The 16,023-nt window shown below is 49.6% G+C and overlaps 2 protein-coding genes across 2 annotated transcripts; one reads left to right on the top strand and one right to left on the bottom strand.

The window, feature by feature from the left end:
- Window positions 1–324: 324 nt before the first annotated feature.
- On the bottom strand, window positions 325–1,269 carry LOC118158779 (olfactory receptor 14C36-like). The gene has a single exon (XM_035313460.1). It carries the CDS (start codon window positions 1,267–1,269, stop codon window positions 325–327), a length of 945 nt encoding a protein of 314 aa, XP_035169351.1.
- Window positions 1,270–10,835: 9,566 nt separating this feature from the next.
- Window positions 10,836–11,759, top strand: LOC118158780 (olfactory receptor 14J1-like). The gene has a single exon (XM_035313461.1). It carries the CDS (start codon window positions 10,836–10,838, stop codon window positions 11,757–11,759), a length of 924 nt encoding a protein of 307 aa, XP_035169352.1.
- Window positions 11,760–16,023: the final 4,264 nt, after the last annotated feature.

Consider the following 16,023-nt stretch of genomic DNA (forward strand, 5'->3'; position numbering starts at 1 on the left):
TGAATACCTCCTGCATGCTGGGGCTTCTTCCCCAGCTCCAGAGGAGATGGGAAGAGGTGGCAGCTGAGACCAGTGCATTTCTGCTGGCATCTTTACTGTCTTTATCTAGTTCTTTGGGTACATGAAATAAAAATAAAAAGAGAAATTTAAAAACTTAATATGTACTAGAAAATAATAATATTTAAAACAAAATCACATTTTGTTTTGTATTTTATATCAAAATATTCCTTGAAAAAACACTGTTAGGACTATAAATTATTATTACATTTTGAAACAAATAATAAGGATAAAAAATATATTACAATAAACACAAAAATGAAGATACTATTGATGCTTAAAAAGCAAGTGAAGAAACAAGTATATATGCTTCCTAACCGCATCCTTCAGCTCCTTGTTCCTCATGCTGTAGATGAGGGGGTTCACTGCTGGAGGAACCACTGAGTATAGAAATGTCACCACATGGTCCATGAATAGCGAGGTGATGGAAGGGGGCTTCAGGTAGGCAAACAAGCCAGTGCTAACAGTCAAAAAGACAACGGCCAGGTGAGGGAGGCACGTGGAAAAGGCTTTGTGCCGGCCCTGCTCAGAGGGCATCCTCAGCACCGCCCTGAAGATCTGCACATACGACAACACAATGAAAACAAAACAACCACATACTAAAGAAAGAGTAAAGACGAGTACTCCAATTTCCCTGAGGTAGGCATCTGAGCAAGAGAGCTTGAGGATCTGGGGGATTTCACAGAAGAACTGGTTCACTGCATTGCCTTGGCAGAGGGGCAGGGAAAATGTATTGGCTGTGTGCAGGACAGCATTGAGAAAGCCGCTGCCCCAGGCAGCTGCTGCCATCTGGGCACAAGCTCTGCTGCCCAGGAGGCTTCCATAGTGCAGGGGCTTGCAGATGGCAACGTAGCGGTCATAGGCCATGATGGTTAAAATTGAATACTGTGCTGAGATGAAGAATAAAAACAGAAAGACCTGGGCAACACACCCTTGATAGGAGATGTCTCTATTGTCCCAGAGGGCATTGGCCATGGCTTTGGGTACAATGGTGGAGATGGATCCCAGGTCGAGGAGGGCGAGGTTGAGGAGGAAGAAGTACATGGGGGTGTGGAGGCGGTGGTTGCAGGCTATTGCGGTGAGGATGAGGCCGTTGCCCAGGAGAGCAGCCAGGTAGATGCCCAGGAAGAGCGCAAAGTGCAGGAGCTGCAGCTCCCGTGTGTCTGCGAATGCCAGCAGGAGGAACTCACTCACAGAGCTGCTGTTGGGCATTTGCACCTCTGCTGGTAGATTTTGTTATGGAAGAAAACACATCCAAAGTCAAGAGGAGTATCTTGCAGGAAAAATTTATTTTATTCCTCATTGTGCCTCACATTGCCTTTCTTTCCATGAGGAGCTCTCTGCATGTCCCTGGCTCGAGCCCTGCTTTGTGCTGGCTGAGTGTCCTGTACATAGCAGCCGCCTCTGCCCATGAGCCCTCCATGGGCCACCCTTCTCCAGATCAGTACTACATGGAGGATCCAAGAGAACCCAGGTGCTTGGAGGGTTTCTGGGAAGGAGCTCCCTATGTTAAGTGAGGGGTGTTTGGCCGTGTGACTCTTTGTGCATTTCTCCTGTTCACTATTGCCAGTCTGGCTTCAACCTCCTTGCACAGCACTCCCTGTCAGAATCAGACACCACTAGCTGCTATGCTGGGCAAGGGAGAGAAGCAGGCATGGGCAGGCAAGGTAAACCATACCTAGTGCAGAGGCTGCGGTGTCGGTGAGGTAGAGCCTGTCTTCCCACCCCTGTGACATCTGGCTGGCACAGACAGCAGAGGATAAAGAGCTCCGGAGGATGCCTTCTGCCACAGAGAAAGGTGGCAAAGGGATGCAGCAAATGTGTCTACATACACAGAGTTTTAGGGTTCAGACACCCCATCCAAATTTGGAAGATGCTGACAATGTTAAACATGTCCCATGGTCGGGATGTTGTGGATGCAAACCTCAGCCAGAGGTCACATCCAGGAGGGCTGCTCTGTCCATCCCCTGGTGCCCAGCTGCTGGCTGCTTACAGCACTCAGCTGGGGGATGGCTGCACTCAGAGGTTGTGCTGAAAAATCACCTGGGCTGTGCTGGGAGAAGACGGCACCAGCTCCAAGTGCAGATGGAAATGCATCCCTTTTAGCACAGTTGTGCAGAATTCAATGACAAGTACATGGCAAGGATGCTGATTCACTAGTGCAAATCAAGGGATCTTGGGTGTAGCAAAGACTCGATATTATGCTCTGCAGCAGCTCTCTCTCACTTCTTGCCCATGTCCCTGCTGCCTGCAGCTGTCCTTCCAGCAGCTCTTTCTCTGTCCCCACATCTCCTCCAATCCATGCTCACAGACCCCATCCCACCGGCTGTGTGGCCAGCTCCATCCTGCAGACACTTCCCAGGGATGGGGACAGGTCAGGGGATATGTGCCTGTCTGCAGGTCCTAAAGAACAAATCCAAAAAGCCCTGGTGCAGTCTGTAAGTAGAGAGAAGGGAAGGGATGTTCTCAGGTTTGTCACTAACTGGTAATGTCTCAATTCAGTGCAATAGGAAGCTCCATTACCTGCACAAATCCAACCACCCCATTAACACAGAGCCTGCCTCAGAACCAGAGCAGGAAAACGCAGAGACTGCAGAAAGTGCCTTCTCTTTGCAGGCAGCCCCTGCCCTGCCCTTCCTCTGTCCAAGACCCTGGGCTCCCTGGGCAGGCTCAGTGCTGAGCCTGGCAGGCGGCAGAGGCCCTGCCCCGGCACAAAGACCCTGGGGCACACAGCAGGGACCCTGCTCTGCACCACAGACCTGGGCACTCCTGCAGCTGCCCTGCAGCATCTTCTCATCCACACTGCACAAGCCATGAGAGACATCCTGGCAGCTCCTGGCCAGGCAGAGATGTCCTGGATTCAGAAGCCCTTTCCAGGAACCTCCCCTGCACTGTCCTGCAGCCAGAGACTTACCGTGTGCAGAGCTATGAAGGTTTCTCCTGCACTGAGCTCTCCTCTGCCCACACCTTCCAGGCTGCCTGGAATCACTTTCTGCCTGGGTACCTGCTGTCAGAACCCCCAGCCCTGCTGTGCTGTGCAGAGGAGCTGCTCCTGGGCAGAGCTGTCTCTCTCTGCACCAGGGCCCTCTTGATCAGAGCTCTCTCTGTCCCAGGAGCCCAGCCCAGCTCAGCAGCAGAGGCCCAGTCCAAGGCATTGTAATCACCCTTCTGGGGGCTTTGGTGATGAGCCCACGAACCCCAGGCACTGAGAGACAATTGAAGAAATCTCTGAAGGAGTCCAAGTCAGATGCAAGTTTCCTGCAGTGTCCCCCAGAGGGCCAGCACTGACACAGCCTCCCTTGGAGCTCGTTAGAGCAGAACATTGGAGGCAGTGAGGACAAGTAGACAAAGGCAACATGAAGGTGACACTGCTGTGTAGGAAAACTGGATGTGTTTCATCAAGTACTGAGACCAGGCTTGGACCTCCAGCCCCTGGGAAGGGAGATCATTTCCGTTCATATATTGCTCAGGGCTCTTTCTGGGACAGCAGCAGATTTGGATGTGCATTGCCAAGTGCAGGAGAAGGGTACAACCCCTGCCTGGTTCATAGGTGCAGGCAAAGGGATAATGAGGACGTGGTGTTCATTATAAAGATGTCTCTACATAGGCCTCAGAGGCAGTGACTTTCAGTCAGGCCTCAGTGCTGGGACTTTCAACCTTTCCACAGCCCTTGATCCTCTCCAGATCAGGGTGTCTGAGGGACTTTCAGACATACTTTCATACTGCTCATCTGGCATCCCTCGTGGTGCCCAGGTACTCCTCCTCGTGGGCACTGCTCACTCAGAACGGTCCTAGTCTGCCCTGATGTGTGGGGTTACTCATCTTCTGTTGCAGGACTGGGCTCTTCTTGTAAATGTCAAGAGGTTTCTGTAGGCAAAATCCTGCAATTTCTCAAGGGTCTCCCATACTGATGCTCCGTTTGGTCAGCTGTTAATATCTGCAGGCAGATGGCTCACCCTGATTGTGCTGCGTCTCACAAGATAAAAGCAACAGGAATTGCAAGACAGTTTGGAGAGTGCTGTAGTAACCAGTTGAATGGAATTGCTGCACAGACTCAGAGAAGGACAGGGCTGACAGTTTCCACTTCTGTGCTACCTTCTCATGCATGCTGTTACTTTGTCTGGAACTGCGTCCTATAAACAAAACACTGCACCACAGCAGCTAATAGGAAGAAAATTAAGTCTATCCCAGCCAAAGCATGGACAATATCCACTCCACATTTCATAGCATCTGCAGCATGCTCAGCTCCAGTACTTCCCAATTAATCACCACCACCTTTTTATTTACACACAGAGATATCATGCCCTTAGTCTATTACTTCCCAATTAATCACCACCACCTTTTTATTTACACACAGAGATATCATGCCCTTAGTCTATGGGTGTCCTCATGTTGGCTAGGATAGAGGTAATTTTCCTCCTAGTAGCTGGTATGATGCTGTGTTTTGGATTTAACATGAGAAGAATGCTGATTACACGCTGATGGTTTAGTTGTTGCCCAGCAGTGGAGGGCTGGGGGTGCCTGAGAAGTTGGTGGGGACAGAACCAGGACAGCTGATCTGAAGTGGCCAAAGGGATGTTCCATACCACACAACGTCATGCTGAACAATCAATATGGGGGGGCTGGCAAGGGTAGGGGGTACCATGCTTCAGGACAGGCAATCATCATCATGATCATCATCATCATCATTGTTAGTATTATGTCTTCCCTTTCTGTCCTATCAAACTGTCTTTATCTCAACCCATGATTCTTTTTTTATTTTTTTTTTTCCCCTCCTCATTCTCTCCTGCATCTGCTGGGGGTTGTGATGGTTTCGCTCGGGTGGGTGACCGAGCTCCACCACAACCGCTCTCTCACTCCCCCTCCTCAAAGAGGAACAGGGAGAAAATCCGATGAAAGGGGCTCAAGGGTTGAGATAAGGACGAGGAGATCGCACAGTAATTATTGTGATGGGCAAAACAGACTCAGCACAGGGAGATAGTAAGATTTATTGCCTATTACGAACGAGCTAGAGAAGTGAGAAACAAAGGAAAGAAACCAAAAGCACCTTCCCCCCCCATCCACCCTCCTCCACCTCCTCCCCCCGAGCAGGGGAACGGGGGAGTGGGGGTTATGGTCAGTCTATAGAAATTCTTCTCTGCCACTCCTTCTTGGTCACTCTCGTCCCCTGTGCTGTGGGGTCCCACCCACGGGATGCAGTCCTTGCTGAACAGATCCAGCGTGGGCTTCCCACAGGCAGCAGCTCTTCAAGAACTGCTCCAGATATGGGTCCGTACCACGGGGTCCATCCCTTGGGAGCAAACCGCTCCAACCTGGGTCCCCCACGGGCAGCAGCTCCTGCCAGGTCACCTGCTCCTGCGTGGTCTCCTCTCCACGGGCTGCAGGTCCGGCCCAGAATCTGCTCCGGCAGGGGTCTTCCACAGGCCGCAGTCTCTGTCGCTGCAGGTCCCCCTGCTCCACCGTGGTCTCCTCCACGGGCTGCAGCGTGGAACCCTGCTCCACCGTGGTACTCCATGGGCTGCAGGGGGACATCCTGCTTCACCATGGTCCTCACCACAGGCCGCAGGGGACTTCTGCTCCGGCGCCTGGAGCACCTCTCCCCCTCCTTCTTTACTGACCTTGGTGCCTGCAAGGCTGTTCCTCACTCCTCTCACTCTCCCAGCTGCTGTGTGGCGCAGCGTTTTTTTTCCCTGTCTTAAATCTGCTCTCACAGAGGCGCAAACAACATCACTTATTGGCTCAGTTCTGGTCAGCAGTGGGGCCCTTACCAAACATGGGGCAGCTTCTAGATCCTTCTCACAGAAGCCACCCCTATGGCCCCCTGCTACCAAAACCTTGTCACATAAACCCACTACAGGGGTGTAGCAGGGTGTGTGTGAGAGTGAATGGCTGTGTAGTGCTGATCTGCCTCCTGGGTTAAACCACACTCTTTCTGGGGCCCAACATGGAGCACAAAGTTTGAGCCAATGACAGATCTGACCACAGCATGCTAAAAGAAAGCATTTATAAGCATTAGTTGATTTTAATGGTTGCTGATCACAAAATTGATTTTCTTTTTTCTTTTTTTTCTTTTTTCTTTTTTTTTTTTTAATCTCAGGTCTGTTGTGTTTCATTTCAGAATTGTGTTGTATAGCACAGCATAACCAGCATGCTCCTGTTGTTAAATGTCCTGAATATCTTTCAGCTTTTGCTTAGGTTTAAACAGCTACTTAAGCATGCCATCCAGAGATCTGTCCAGAGGCAGGAGAGTTAGGAGTGGCAGGGATTGTGGAAGGATATGGGCAGGCACCTAGAGCAGGGGACACCTCAAGTGCTTTGGAACTTCACCTCTGAGAAAGTGCAGAATCCTTAAAAAAAAACTGTGAAATGCTTTAAAAATGTGTGTGATCATCCTGGCAATTGCAAAGAGACACGAATCACTGGAATGTGCTGGGCCTTGACCTATGCTTAACAAGCCACAGTTAACACCTTCCCAAACCCTGTGACTTGTCCTGCAGCCACACACCAGCTCCTGTGACAGGCCCATCAGCCACTCCAACCCTCACAAAGGGCCCAGCAGCCACTTCACACCCTAGAACATGACCTGCAGGCACTCCAGCTCCTGAGATGGGCTCAAAGTTAAACCAACCCTTGTGACAGACCCTATAGCCATTCCAAAACCTGCAATAGGCTGTGCAGCCACTCCAACTTCTCTGAAAGGCCATGCAGCCAGAACAACTCCTGTGATGGGCCCTGCAGCTACTCCAGCACCTGCAATGGGCTCCATGGCTGGGCCAGAGAACTAGCTTCTGCCAGTATCGGTTGCCTTTTTATGCAAGAGGAAACAATGGGTGTGAAAGTCAGTTTTTTTTTAGAAAGGAAAGAAACTCCTACCCAGACAAGAAAGGAGGAAGAAGAAGATGAAGCAGGTTTCTCCAAAGAAGGGCCATCTTGTAAGCAGGAGGACAAAGAAGAAGACATCATATAAACATCACAAACCAAGTGACCCCTTTCCCAGGGAAAGCTACCAAAAAAAAAAAAAAAAATCAGCTATCATCTTGGTGAGCACATTGTCACCTGACTACTCCAGTGCTGGGAGAACAGTGCCAATAGACTGAAATTAGAGGGCAGGGAAGCCAAGCAGCTGGAATCCCCCTCTAGAGAAGGGGAGATTGATAAAGCCATTGAAAAAGAGCACAAGGAACTTAATCCTGTCAGGCGTCAAGGAAAGGTGTCCCTTCAGGAAAGATCTTGTATGTCATTCAGGCAAGTGGACCAACATGCAGCCGGGTATCCGGTACCAGAGGGAATTAGCCATGCTGAAGGCAGTTAGTAGAAACCTAGACAACAAACAGCTATCCAGAGATCAATATGAAGCCAAGTGCACATGACCCATGTGGCAGAAGTTTGTACAGAGCACATCATTATCATATGCCATCCCATTGGCAGTAATGACCAGGAAAGACCAAGAGGAACCCATAGAGGATGAATTGGCTAGCCAACTATGGCATTACAAAGAAAGTCTCTCTTCTTTCCTATAGGTCTGTGTCTCGTCTAGAGAGAATCTTTCTTATGAAGTCCAAGAACTACAAGAGAATAATATATCTTCCACCCCACCTGTATGAACCAATACCTCAGCTGTCAGGTGTAAGCATCCTGCTGCTCAAGAAAGTGGATATAGTGGGTGCATACTACTTGTCACCCTGTGGTTTTGACTGTGTGACCATGGAAAGGCCATAAGTAAATGGGATGCAAAAATATGCCTCCACCCTAGAGGCATGGATACATGAAGCACAAGGAAAAACATTCACAAAAAGTGGTTCTTCTGAGAAAATTGCTGCTCAAATTTCTAGTGGGCAGTCCTCCAAACAGAGTAATGAATACTGTGAACAGGACTAGAGAGGCCCAGCCTCCATCCTGGGGGAGGGAGATGACAATCGGGTGTATTGGACTTTGAGGCTTATTGGCTTATTGGCCTGGCACATCAAGCCCAAGAGTTAACAGTTTTGGAGGCCGAAGTGAGTCTAATGGGGAAGGAGTGGCAAATGCAACCCATTGGGACTGCCCTGGAGGCTCTGTGCAACCTTGGCATAGACTACTTCAGGAGAGGGTACTTCAAAGATGCAAAAGTTTGCTTTTGGGCTTTTGGCATAGCTGCCTTGGTGATTGGGGACATTGAATAGTTGTGTCTACCTTGCCCACTCTCCCACAGAACCCTTCTGCTGTGGAGGTGCTGATGGCCAATGAACAGCAGGTGCCAGTTGCTACAACAGTTTACGTGAGGCAATATTGCATCACCAGAGACTCCCTGATTCCCATGCATGAGCTTGTTCATTGACTGCAGAGCCAAGGAATAATCAGCAACACTTGCTCAGCCTTTAATAGTCCCATATGGACAGTGAAAAAATCTAATGGTGAGTGAAAGATAATGGTGGACATGTGTGGCCTGAATGAAGTCACACCACTGCTGAGTGCTGTTGTGCCAGGCATGCTAGAACTTCATTCAATAAGAACTTGAGTCAAAGGCAGAGAAGATCTATGCCACAATTAATATTGCTAATGCATTTTTCTCCATCCCTTTGGCAGCAGCATGAAGGCAACACTTTGCTTGCACTTGGAGGGTTGTCCTTTCCACCTGGAATCTGGTGCCCCAGGGCTGGAAGCACAGCCCTACCATTTGCCATGGGCTGAGCCAGACTGCCTTAGAACACAGGGAAGCTCCTGAACACTTCCAAAATATTGATGTCATCATCACATGGTGAAAAACAGCAGAAGAAGTATTTGAGAAAGGGAAGAAAATGTTCCAAATTCTTCTTAAAACTTGTATTGTCCTGAACCAAAGTAACCTCAAGGGACCTGCAGAGGAGAACATAATGCAGGCTGTCCAGATTCAGGGGGAACCCTGCTTGGGGAAAGGTTGGGCATCAGTCAGTGTGTGATGAGCAAGTGCACTCTGAGTCACTTTCTATATACAAGTGCAATGTGCATTACTTGCTTTATACATATAATAATAATCATAAAAATATTATTATTATTTCTTAGTAGTATTGTTACTGTTTTTACTATCTCGTTTTCTGTCCATTTCAACTATCTTTATTTCAACCCATTATCATTTGGGTGGTGGGTGTGAGGTAACATCTGTGTGGTGCTGAGGTACCTGATGGGTTAAAGCACAACATGTTTGGCAATCACAGTCCAATAGCACAAATTGGACTTATGAAAGCAGTCTCTGACATCTACAGAGAGAAGCAGTCGGTGATGCCTTCAGTGTGCTTCAAACACCCACCCCAGGAGAGACCCTGCTGCCTTCAGGAGCTGTTAGCCCCAAGGCCTTGGGGACACCTCGAGGGAGCCCAATGGCACAGAGCAAGCGATGCCATGGTCAGGTGCTGTGCTGCTGAGCTGGGCCGAGCTCCTGGGCCCAATGGGAGCTACTGGCAAGGGGGCACCGCTGCAGAGAGATAGCTCTGCCCAGGAGCAGCTCCTCTGCACAGCGCAGCAGGGCTGGGGGCTCTGACCACAGTTGGCACAGGGAGAGAAGAGAAGGAGAGAGGGCTTGGAGGCAGTGAGGAGCACAACAACAGAGGGCAGCGTGTGGCAGGACGTCTGCACACTCTTCACACCGTGAGTCTCTGGCAGTAGGGCAATGCAGGCAGGGTTGCCTGCAGGGTCTTCTACAGCTGGCACATCTGATGCCTGATAGCATCTGTCCGGATGGGTCTCTCTTTTTCTGCAGTGCTTTAGAGAATGGCATTATTAAGAAGCATTTCAAGAGGAAGATCAAGGCTTGGTTTATCTGAAGGGTATGGCTTTTACTGTAGTCTCTGCTTTCAGATTTCTGCAGTTGAGGTGATGAAATTTGTAAAGTACCTTCCCAAACCTCATCTCACAGACTGTACCAACATCTTATTGTGGTCCTCTCAGATTTTATCGTAGCTGATCTTTAGGAGGTACAAATGCCCTGATACCCCCTGTCTTTGGGAGGTGTCTGCAGACTAAAACAGAACACACAGCATTTGCAATGAGCATGAGCTGCGTTCTCTGCAGCCAGAGCTGCAGCACAGGAGGGTCTGCTGAGTGTCCTTCTGTCCCTCCCTGGCCTTGCCTCCCCTGGCAGCAGCACACTGGCATTCCTCCTGGCTTCTCCACCTGGCGGTACTGCTGCTGTTCTTGTTTCCAGGCTGGCTGGGGATGGGGGTTTCTCATACACAAGGAGTAAGCCTTCGGTGTGCTTGGGGGAAGGGGAGTATGGGGACAGGGTGAGAGGTCTGGAGATGTGCACTTTGAGCCTGGATTCCTCTGTTCTCTTCAGTGTCCTGGTTCTTTTCAGGTGAGGATGTGAATGTCATTGTCATACAGCTCCAAGAGATGCCAGCAGAAGAGACCAGCTTTGATGAACAGACTGGCTTTCCCCTCTCAAGGACATTCTGAACTAAAGGGAGCATCCCTTTCTCTGAGGATCCAGGTTTCACCTGCAGTGCAGCAGGAAGGAAAATATACAAAAAAGAAAACTCTGCAGCCCTGCTTCCTTTCAGGAGAATTGGGACCAAATTATGGATAATCACATATCAGGAATGAATTGAATCTGGGATTACCCTATATTTCTCTTTACCTGTTACTGCAGGGCAGAACTGCCTCCAGAATTACCAAAGCAGTCCAAGGACACCCTCTGGGAGAATCAGACAGAGCTCATGAAAGGGATTTCCATATGCATGAATTAGTCCTTGTCAGATAATTCTGCTGTATATTCTTACTGCGTCTTCCCTCCTTGGGCAAGACCCCATGGCCAGAACCAGCAAATGCCTAACAGCAGCTCTGTGAGTGAGTTCCTCCTGCTTGCATTTGCAGACTCGCGGGAGCTGCAGCTCCTGCACTTCGCACTTTTCCTGGGCATCTACCTGGCTGCCCTCCTGGGCAACGGCCTCATCCTCGCCGTCGTAGCCTGCAACCACCACCTCCACACCCCCATGTACTTCTTCCTCCTAAATCTCGCCCTCCTCGACCTGGGCTGCATCTCCACCACTCTCCCCAAAGCCATGGCCAATTCCTTGTGGGACAACAGGGCCATCTCCTATCAAGGATGTGTTACCCAAGTCCTTTTTTTAGTCTTCTTCATTGGAGCAGAGTATTCCCTCCTCACTGTCATGGCCTACGACCGCTACATTGCCATCTGCAAGCCCCTGCACTACGGGAGCCTGCTGGGCAGCAGAGCTTGTGCCCAGATGGCAGCAGCTGCCTGGGGCAGTGGCTTTCTCAATGCTGTCCTGCACACAGCCAATACATTTTCCCTGCCCCTCTGCCAAGGCAACGCTGTGGACCAGTTCTTCTGTGAAATCCCCCAGATCCTCAAGCTCTCCTGCTCAAATGCCTACCTCAGGGAAATTGGGGCACTTGTGTTTAGTGTTTCTTTAGTCTTTTGTTGTTTTGTTTTCATTGTGCTGTCATACATGCAGATCTTCAGGGTGGTGCTGAGGATGCCCTCTGAGCAGGGCCGGCACAAAGCCTTTTCCACATGCCTCCCTCACCTGGCCGTGGTCTCTATATTTGTCAGCACTATCATGTTTGCCTATCTACAGCGGCCTTCAAACTCATTCCCATCCCTGCACCTGGTGGTGGCAGTTTTGTACTCAGTGGTGCCTCCAGCAGTGAACCCCCTCATCTACAGCATGAAGAACCAGGAACTGAAGGATGTTATAAGCAAACAATTTACCCACATTTCTTAAAGCCTCAGTAACGGTCTCATCAATTTATTAATTCTCCTAGCATACATGAAAAGATTTCAGAGAAATTTTTTATTTTTAATATTGTTTACTATATTCTTTACTATGTTTTAGCGAATATTTGATAATATTTTGAGTTTAATATTAATCTTAGCAGCCTGCCTGTAAATTATTTTATTTACTTTGATCAGATAATCTAATTTACCTATAGAACTAGGCTTGCTCAGTAGGTATAGACAATAAAAAATCCATGAGAAACTAATTTGTCTCAGATGCTGTCTCTTCCCATCTCCTCTGCAACTGGGGGAGCAGCCCCAGCACACAGGAGGGGCTCAGGGCCAAGAGCCCAGCTGCCACATGGACAAACAGCCCCGGTGGCTCTTGGGGCTGCCCCTCACTGCCCGCTGGGCTCTGCCTCTCTGCTGCCTTTGGGTCAGGGCTGCTGCTTCCCTGGAGCCATGGCCATGGCCAGCAGCAGGACGTAGCCTTCTTAAATGCTGCTCTCTTTTCGCTTCATGGGACTGTGTCCCCTGGAGTGGGGTTGATGGCCAATGACAGCCTGGCGAGGAATCTGGAGCTTTCAGGAGATGTCAGGGGATCTCCAGGGACAAGGAGCTCAGTGGGTAGTGATTAGAACCTCATAAAATGATCGTACAAGATAGTGTCTGGTAACAAAAAAGGTGAATCTGAGGAGTGCACTGGCTCCTCAGATTGGTCAGGCTGGGTCAGCTGTCACAGCAGATTCCCCTCCCAACCTCTTGCCCACCTGCAGCTGACTCACTCCTGGGGTTGAGTGAGAAGCAGAGAAGAAGGCCTTGATGCTGTGCAAGCCCTGCTCAGAAACAGCAACTACAGCCATGGGTGACCAACACTGCTCTGGTCACGTATAGAAAACACAGCACCACAGGGGCTGCTCTGCAGAGGGTAACTCTGTCCCAGCCAGAGTCAGTGTCCCCATGATGGACAAGAAGCTCTGGGAGGAGCCAGGAAGGTGCTCATAAGCACCAGGACAATTGAGGAAGCCCAAAGGTCCTTCTGAAGGGTCACTTGAGTGCCACCTGAGAAGCAGTGGTGGCCAGTGGGGAGGGCCAGGAGAAAGACTTGTGTGAAGGCTGTGAGAAACAAGAAAATTCGGGGCTTTAGCAGATGTCTGTGGGTGGAGGAGGAGGTCAGTCCTGGGACTGGGGTGAGGCTGAAAGGCCCTGCATGAAGCTGGACTGATGGAGAAGTGTCCATCTTGCATGTGTGCCTCAGCCTGGGAGAAGGGGCCTGCCCACGGTGTGGGATGGCTGGCCTGTGCTCAGCCATGCCCCAGGAGCTGACCTTGCTCTCTTCCTCCCTGGCACTCTCCACACGGGGCAGACCCTCAGGAAACACCCCTGAGCCTGGAGATGCACCAACCTGCTGCGGTGAGGTGCCACTACTGCAGGGGAAGAGGGGAGGTTTGGAGAGACATGTGGGGCCTGTGGGCAAGAGTGATGTGGCCTGGGAAAGTGAGGGTCTGGGAAAAATTACTCTGGATTCATAGGAACCATTCTGGAAACAAAACTTGTATGCCGGAACCACACTTTTGTGGCAGTGCAGAGCTGCTGGGCACATCGTGGAGGGTGCTCCAATGGACCTTTCTGTCCTTTTCTATCATGTCTTAAGTGTCACTTTTCTCAGGAATAGAGTACCCAACAGAGCTTTGACAGATACTCTGAGATCATGAAAGCCATCGTAAACATTCCCCTATGAAGATGACTGATATGGGGAGGTCAGGAGAAACCCTGGAAAGGAGAAATGTGAGATTTGGAGGAGGGAATAGGGGCTTATACAGCAGAAATTAAGGGTTTTGTAGAGGTAAGAGGGTTCAGGTTATGCTGATGCTGGTGACTTAAAACAGTTATATGAAGCCCTTCCCCAGTTTCAACCCGTAACTTTAATTCATAAATCTAAATGCTACCCTACACTCTGACAGAAATCTACTACTCTTATGCCTGACCTCAAAGTATGCACTGAAGCCAAAACTCAGCCCAAAGCCTCTTTCCCTTACCTTTACTCTCTTACTTACCTTGTACCCTTGTAATTGCTCTATTTAACCCTAGACTTTTAGGCAGACCTAAACAAAACCCTAAACCACAAAGCCTCCCCATCCCCTAACCGCAGACCTGACACCCCAACCAGAACATCAAACCTGCCCACAAAACCTTTGCTTAATCTCCAACCCAGAAAGGTGAGCCCTAGTCCCCAATCCCAAACTTAAACACCGACCAGACAAAGCCCTCGTTCCTGTGCATTAACCTCCTCACCTTCAGACCCTATCCTAAACCTTAACTTTAGGTGCTTAGCCCCTTGAGTCACGGCAGGAACAGTGAGGTTTCTGTGCAGTCACATGGCATTCACAGTGAATCTGATCAGCTTGTAGGCCACAAGGAGGAGATGGGGGGGAATGCTCTGATGAGCTCAGCTCTGCCTCAGGATCTCCTGCACCAGCAAGAGGAATGTGACTGTGGCAGTGACTGTGAGGTCACTTCTGTCTCTGCAGTTGACAGGGCAGCAGCAGGAACATGTCACAGAAAGGGACTGCAAGGTCACTTCTGTCTGAAGTAGCTGGCAGGCTTGACTTCCACCTCGGATCTGTACTTTTGGGCTGACATCTGCCAGTGGCCCTGCAAGGCCAGCAGAAGGCACCAGGTTGGCATGCTGACTGCGGGATCCCCTCTGCCTGCATACCCAGGAGGACCCACACAGAAAGAAGGCCTGCAAATGGGTTGTCCTGTCCCTTCTGCTTAAGTATATGACTGGACAGCAGCAGGCCCATGGCTTGGAAGATGCTGGTGAGGTGAGTTCTGTCTGGTTGGCTGACAGGCCACAAGAAGGCTGATGGGTTGGGATGCCTACTTTAGGAGTGGTTTCCACCCCAATAGAGCTTTCTTTGGTAGTAGGAAAAAGCAGGAGAGAAAAAAAACTGCCACAAAGTGCACTTTGGAAGGTTGGCACTGGCCGCAAGGAGGAAGAAATGCCCCTAAACTGGTAGTACTGTGTTGCCAGAGGTCACCCAAAGAGTGTCTGTGATCATAGCTTTGTGTTTCAAGGAACAGTTGGTGATGGTTGATAAGACATCGGTGAAATCATGTAAATGCCGGGATGAGAGCAAGGTGTTGAACAACAGATGGGTGTCTGCAGACTTCAAGGAAACAGCAGAAATTGTGGGACAGCATAGGAAAGCGTGCAGAGAATGCAGAGGGTGCTGACAAGAATGGAAGGTCCCAACAGCCCTGACATTTTTGTCCCCTTGGCTAGAGCTCATGAGGACACGTTATACTCATTGCAATGGGGAGTCATTGATTCCTTGCAATCCTGTGCGGAAGCTAGGAGGTGTCACACCATTCTTCTTCTCATGGCATCACACTGCCCACCACAACCCACAGACCCCAGGAAGAGCCCTGAGCCAGACATGGGTGTGCAGGATCTCTCCTCTCAGGTGCTCGGGTCAGGCCTTGGGCCTTCTGCTTCACTAAAATATACCAAGACTTTTCTCAGCACAGTGCTTTTGCCTATCTGTAATCATGGCCTCCAATTATCCACCCTAACAAGTCCCTGGGGAGGCTTTGTTTCTTAGGGCTCTCAGTGGGGCCCATTAATACTCCAAGTCACTTCAAATTTTCCTTCTGACTTTATCATCTTACACAGTTGCATTGTTCTCCTCTCAGTACCCGAGGTTCATAGACTCAGCACCAAAATACACCATGGAACTCATTAAAATGCAGAAACTCCTAAGGGGCCATATCTCTCAGTTTTCTTCAAGACTTGTAGAGCTAATTGGAGAGCTTTGACTGTGTAGCTAAGGAGGAAGATTTCAAAGTGCATATAATAAAAATATTTTATCATTTTAAAGGATGAATTTTACTGTGTTTCAGTTGGGAGCTTCATTCTCTTATTGATATTGATTCTGGGTGACTTCATTGGAGACATGCCTAGGGAGGAAATGCAGAAAGGTCTGACTGTGTGGTCAGCCTTGCTCCTCACCACCCCAGCCCTGCCATTTCTCTCATTGGCCCCCTGGTGCTTGCATCACTTTTCCTTACACCAAATTTCTTCACCGAAGTCTGCAGCTGGATGTTACAGCTCCTTTGCACCAGCTCTCACCTGCTTTCCTTAGAGACCTGACTCTGCACTCAGGCACAAAAGGCTTTTTCCTATTTCCAACCGAACAACAGGAAAACATGCTGCAATTAAAAAGAAAAGAAAAGAAAAGAAAAGAAAAGAAAAGAAAAGAAAAGAA

The sequence above is a fragment of the Oxyura jamaicensis genome, unplaced genomic scaffold (genome assembly GCF_011077185.1).
Source record: "Oxyura jamaicensis isolate SHBP4307 breed ruddy duck unplaced genomic scaffold, BPBGC_Ojam_1.0 oxyUn_random_OJ142, whole genome shotgun sequence".
NCBI lineage: Eukaryota > Metazoa > Chordata > Aves > Anseriformes > Anatidae > Oxyura > Oxyura jamaicensis.

Bases quoted from the DNA above. Each gene is read 5' to 3' on its own strand.
- LOC118158779 (XM_035313460.1), bottom strand. From the start codon at position 1,269: ATGCCCAACAGCAGCTCTGTGAGTGAGTTCCTCCTGCTGGCATTCGCA.
- LOC118158780 (XM_035313461.1), top strand. From the start codon at position 10,836: ATGCCTAACAGCAGCTCTGTGAGTGAGTTCCTCCTGCTTGCATTTGCA.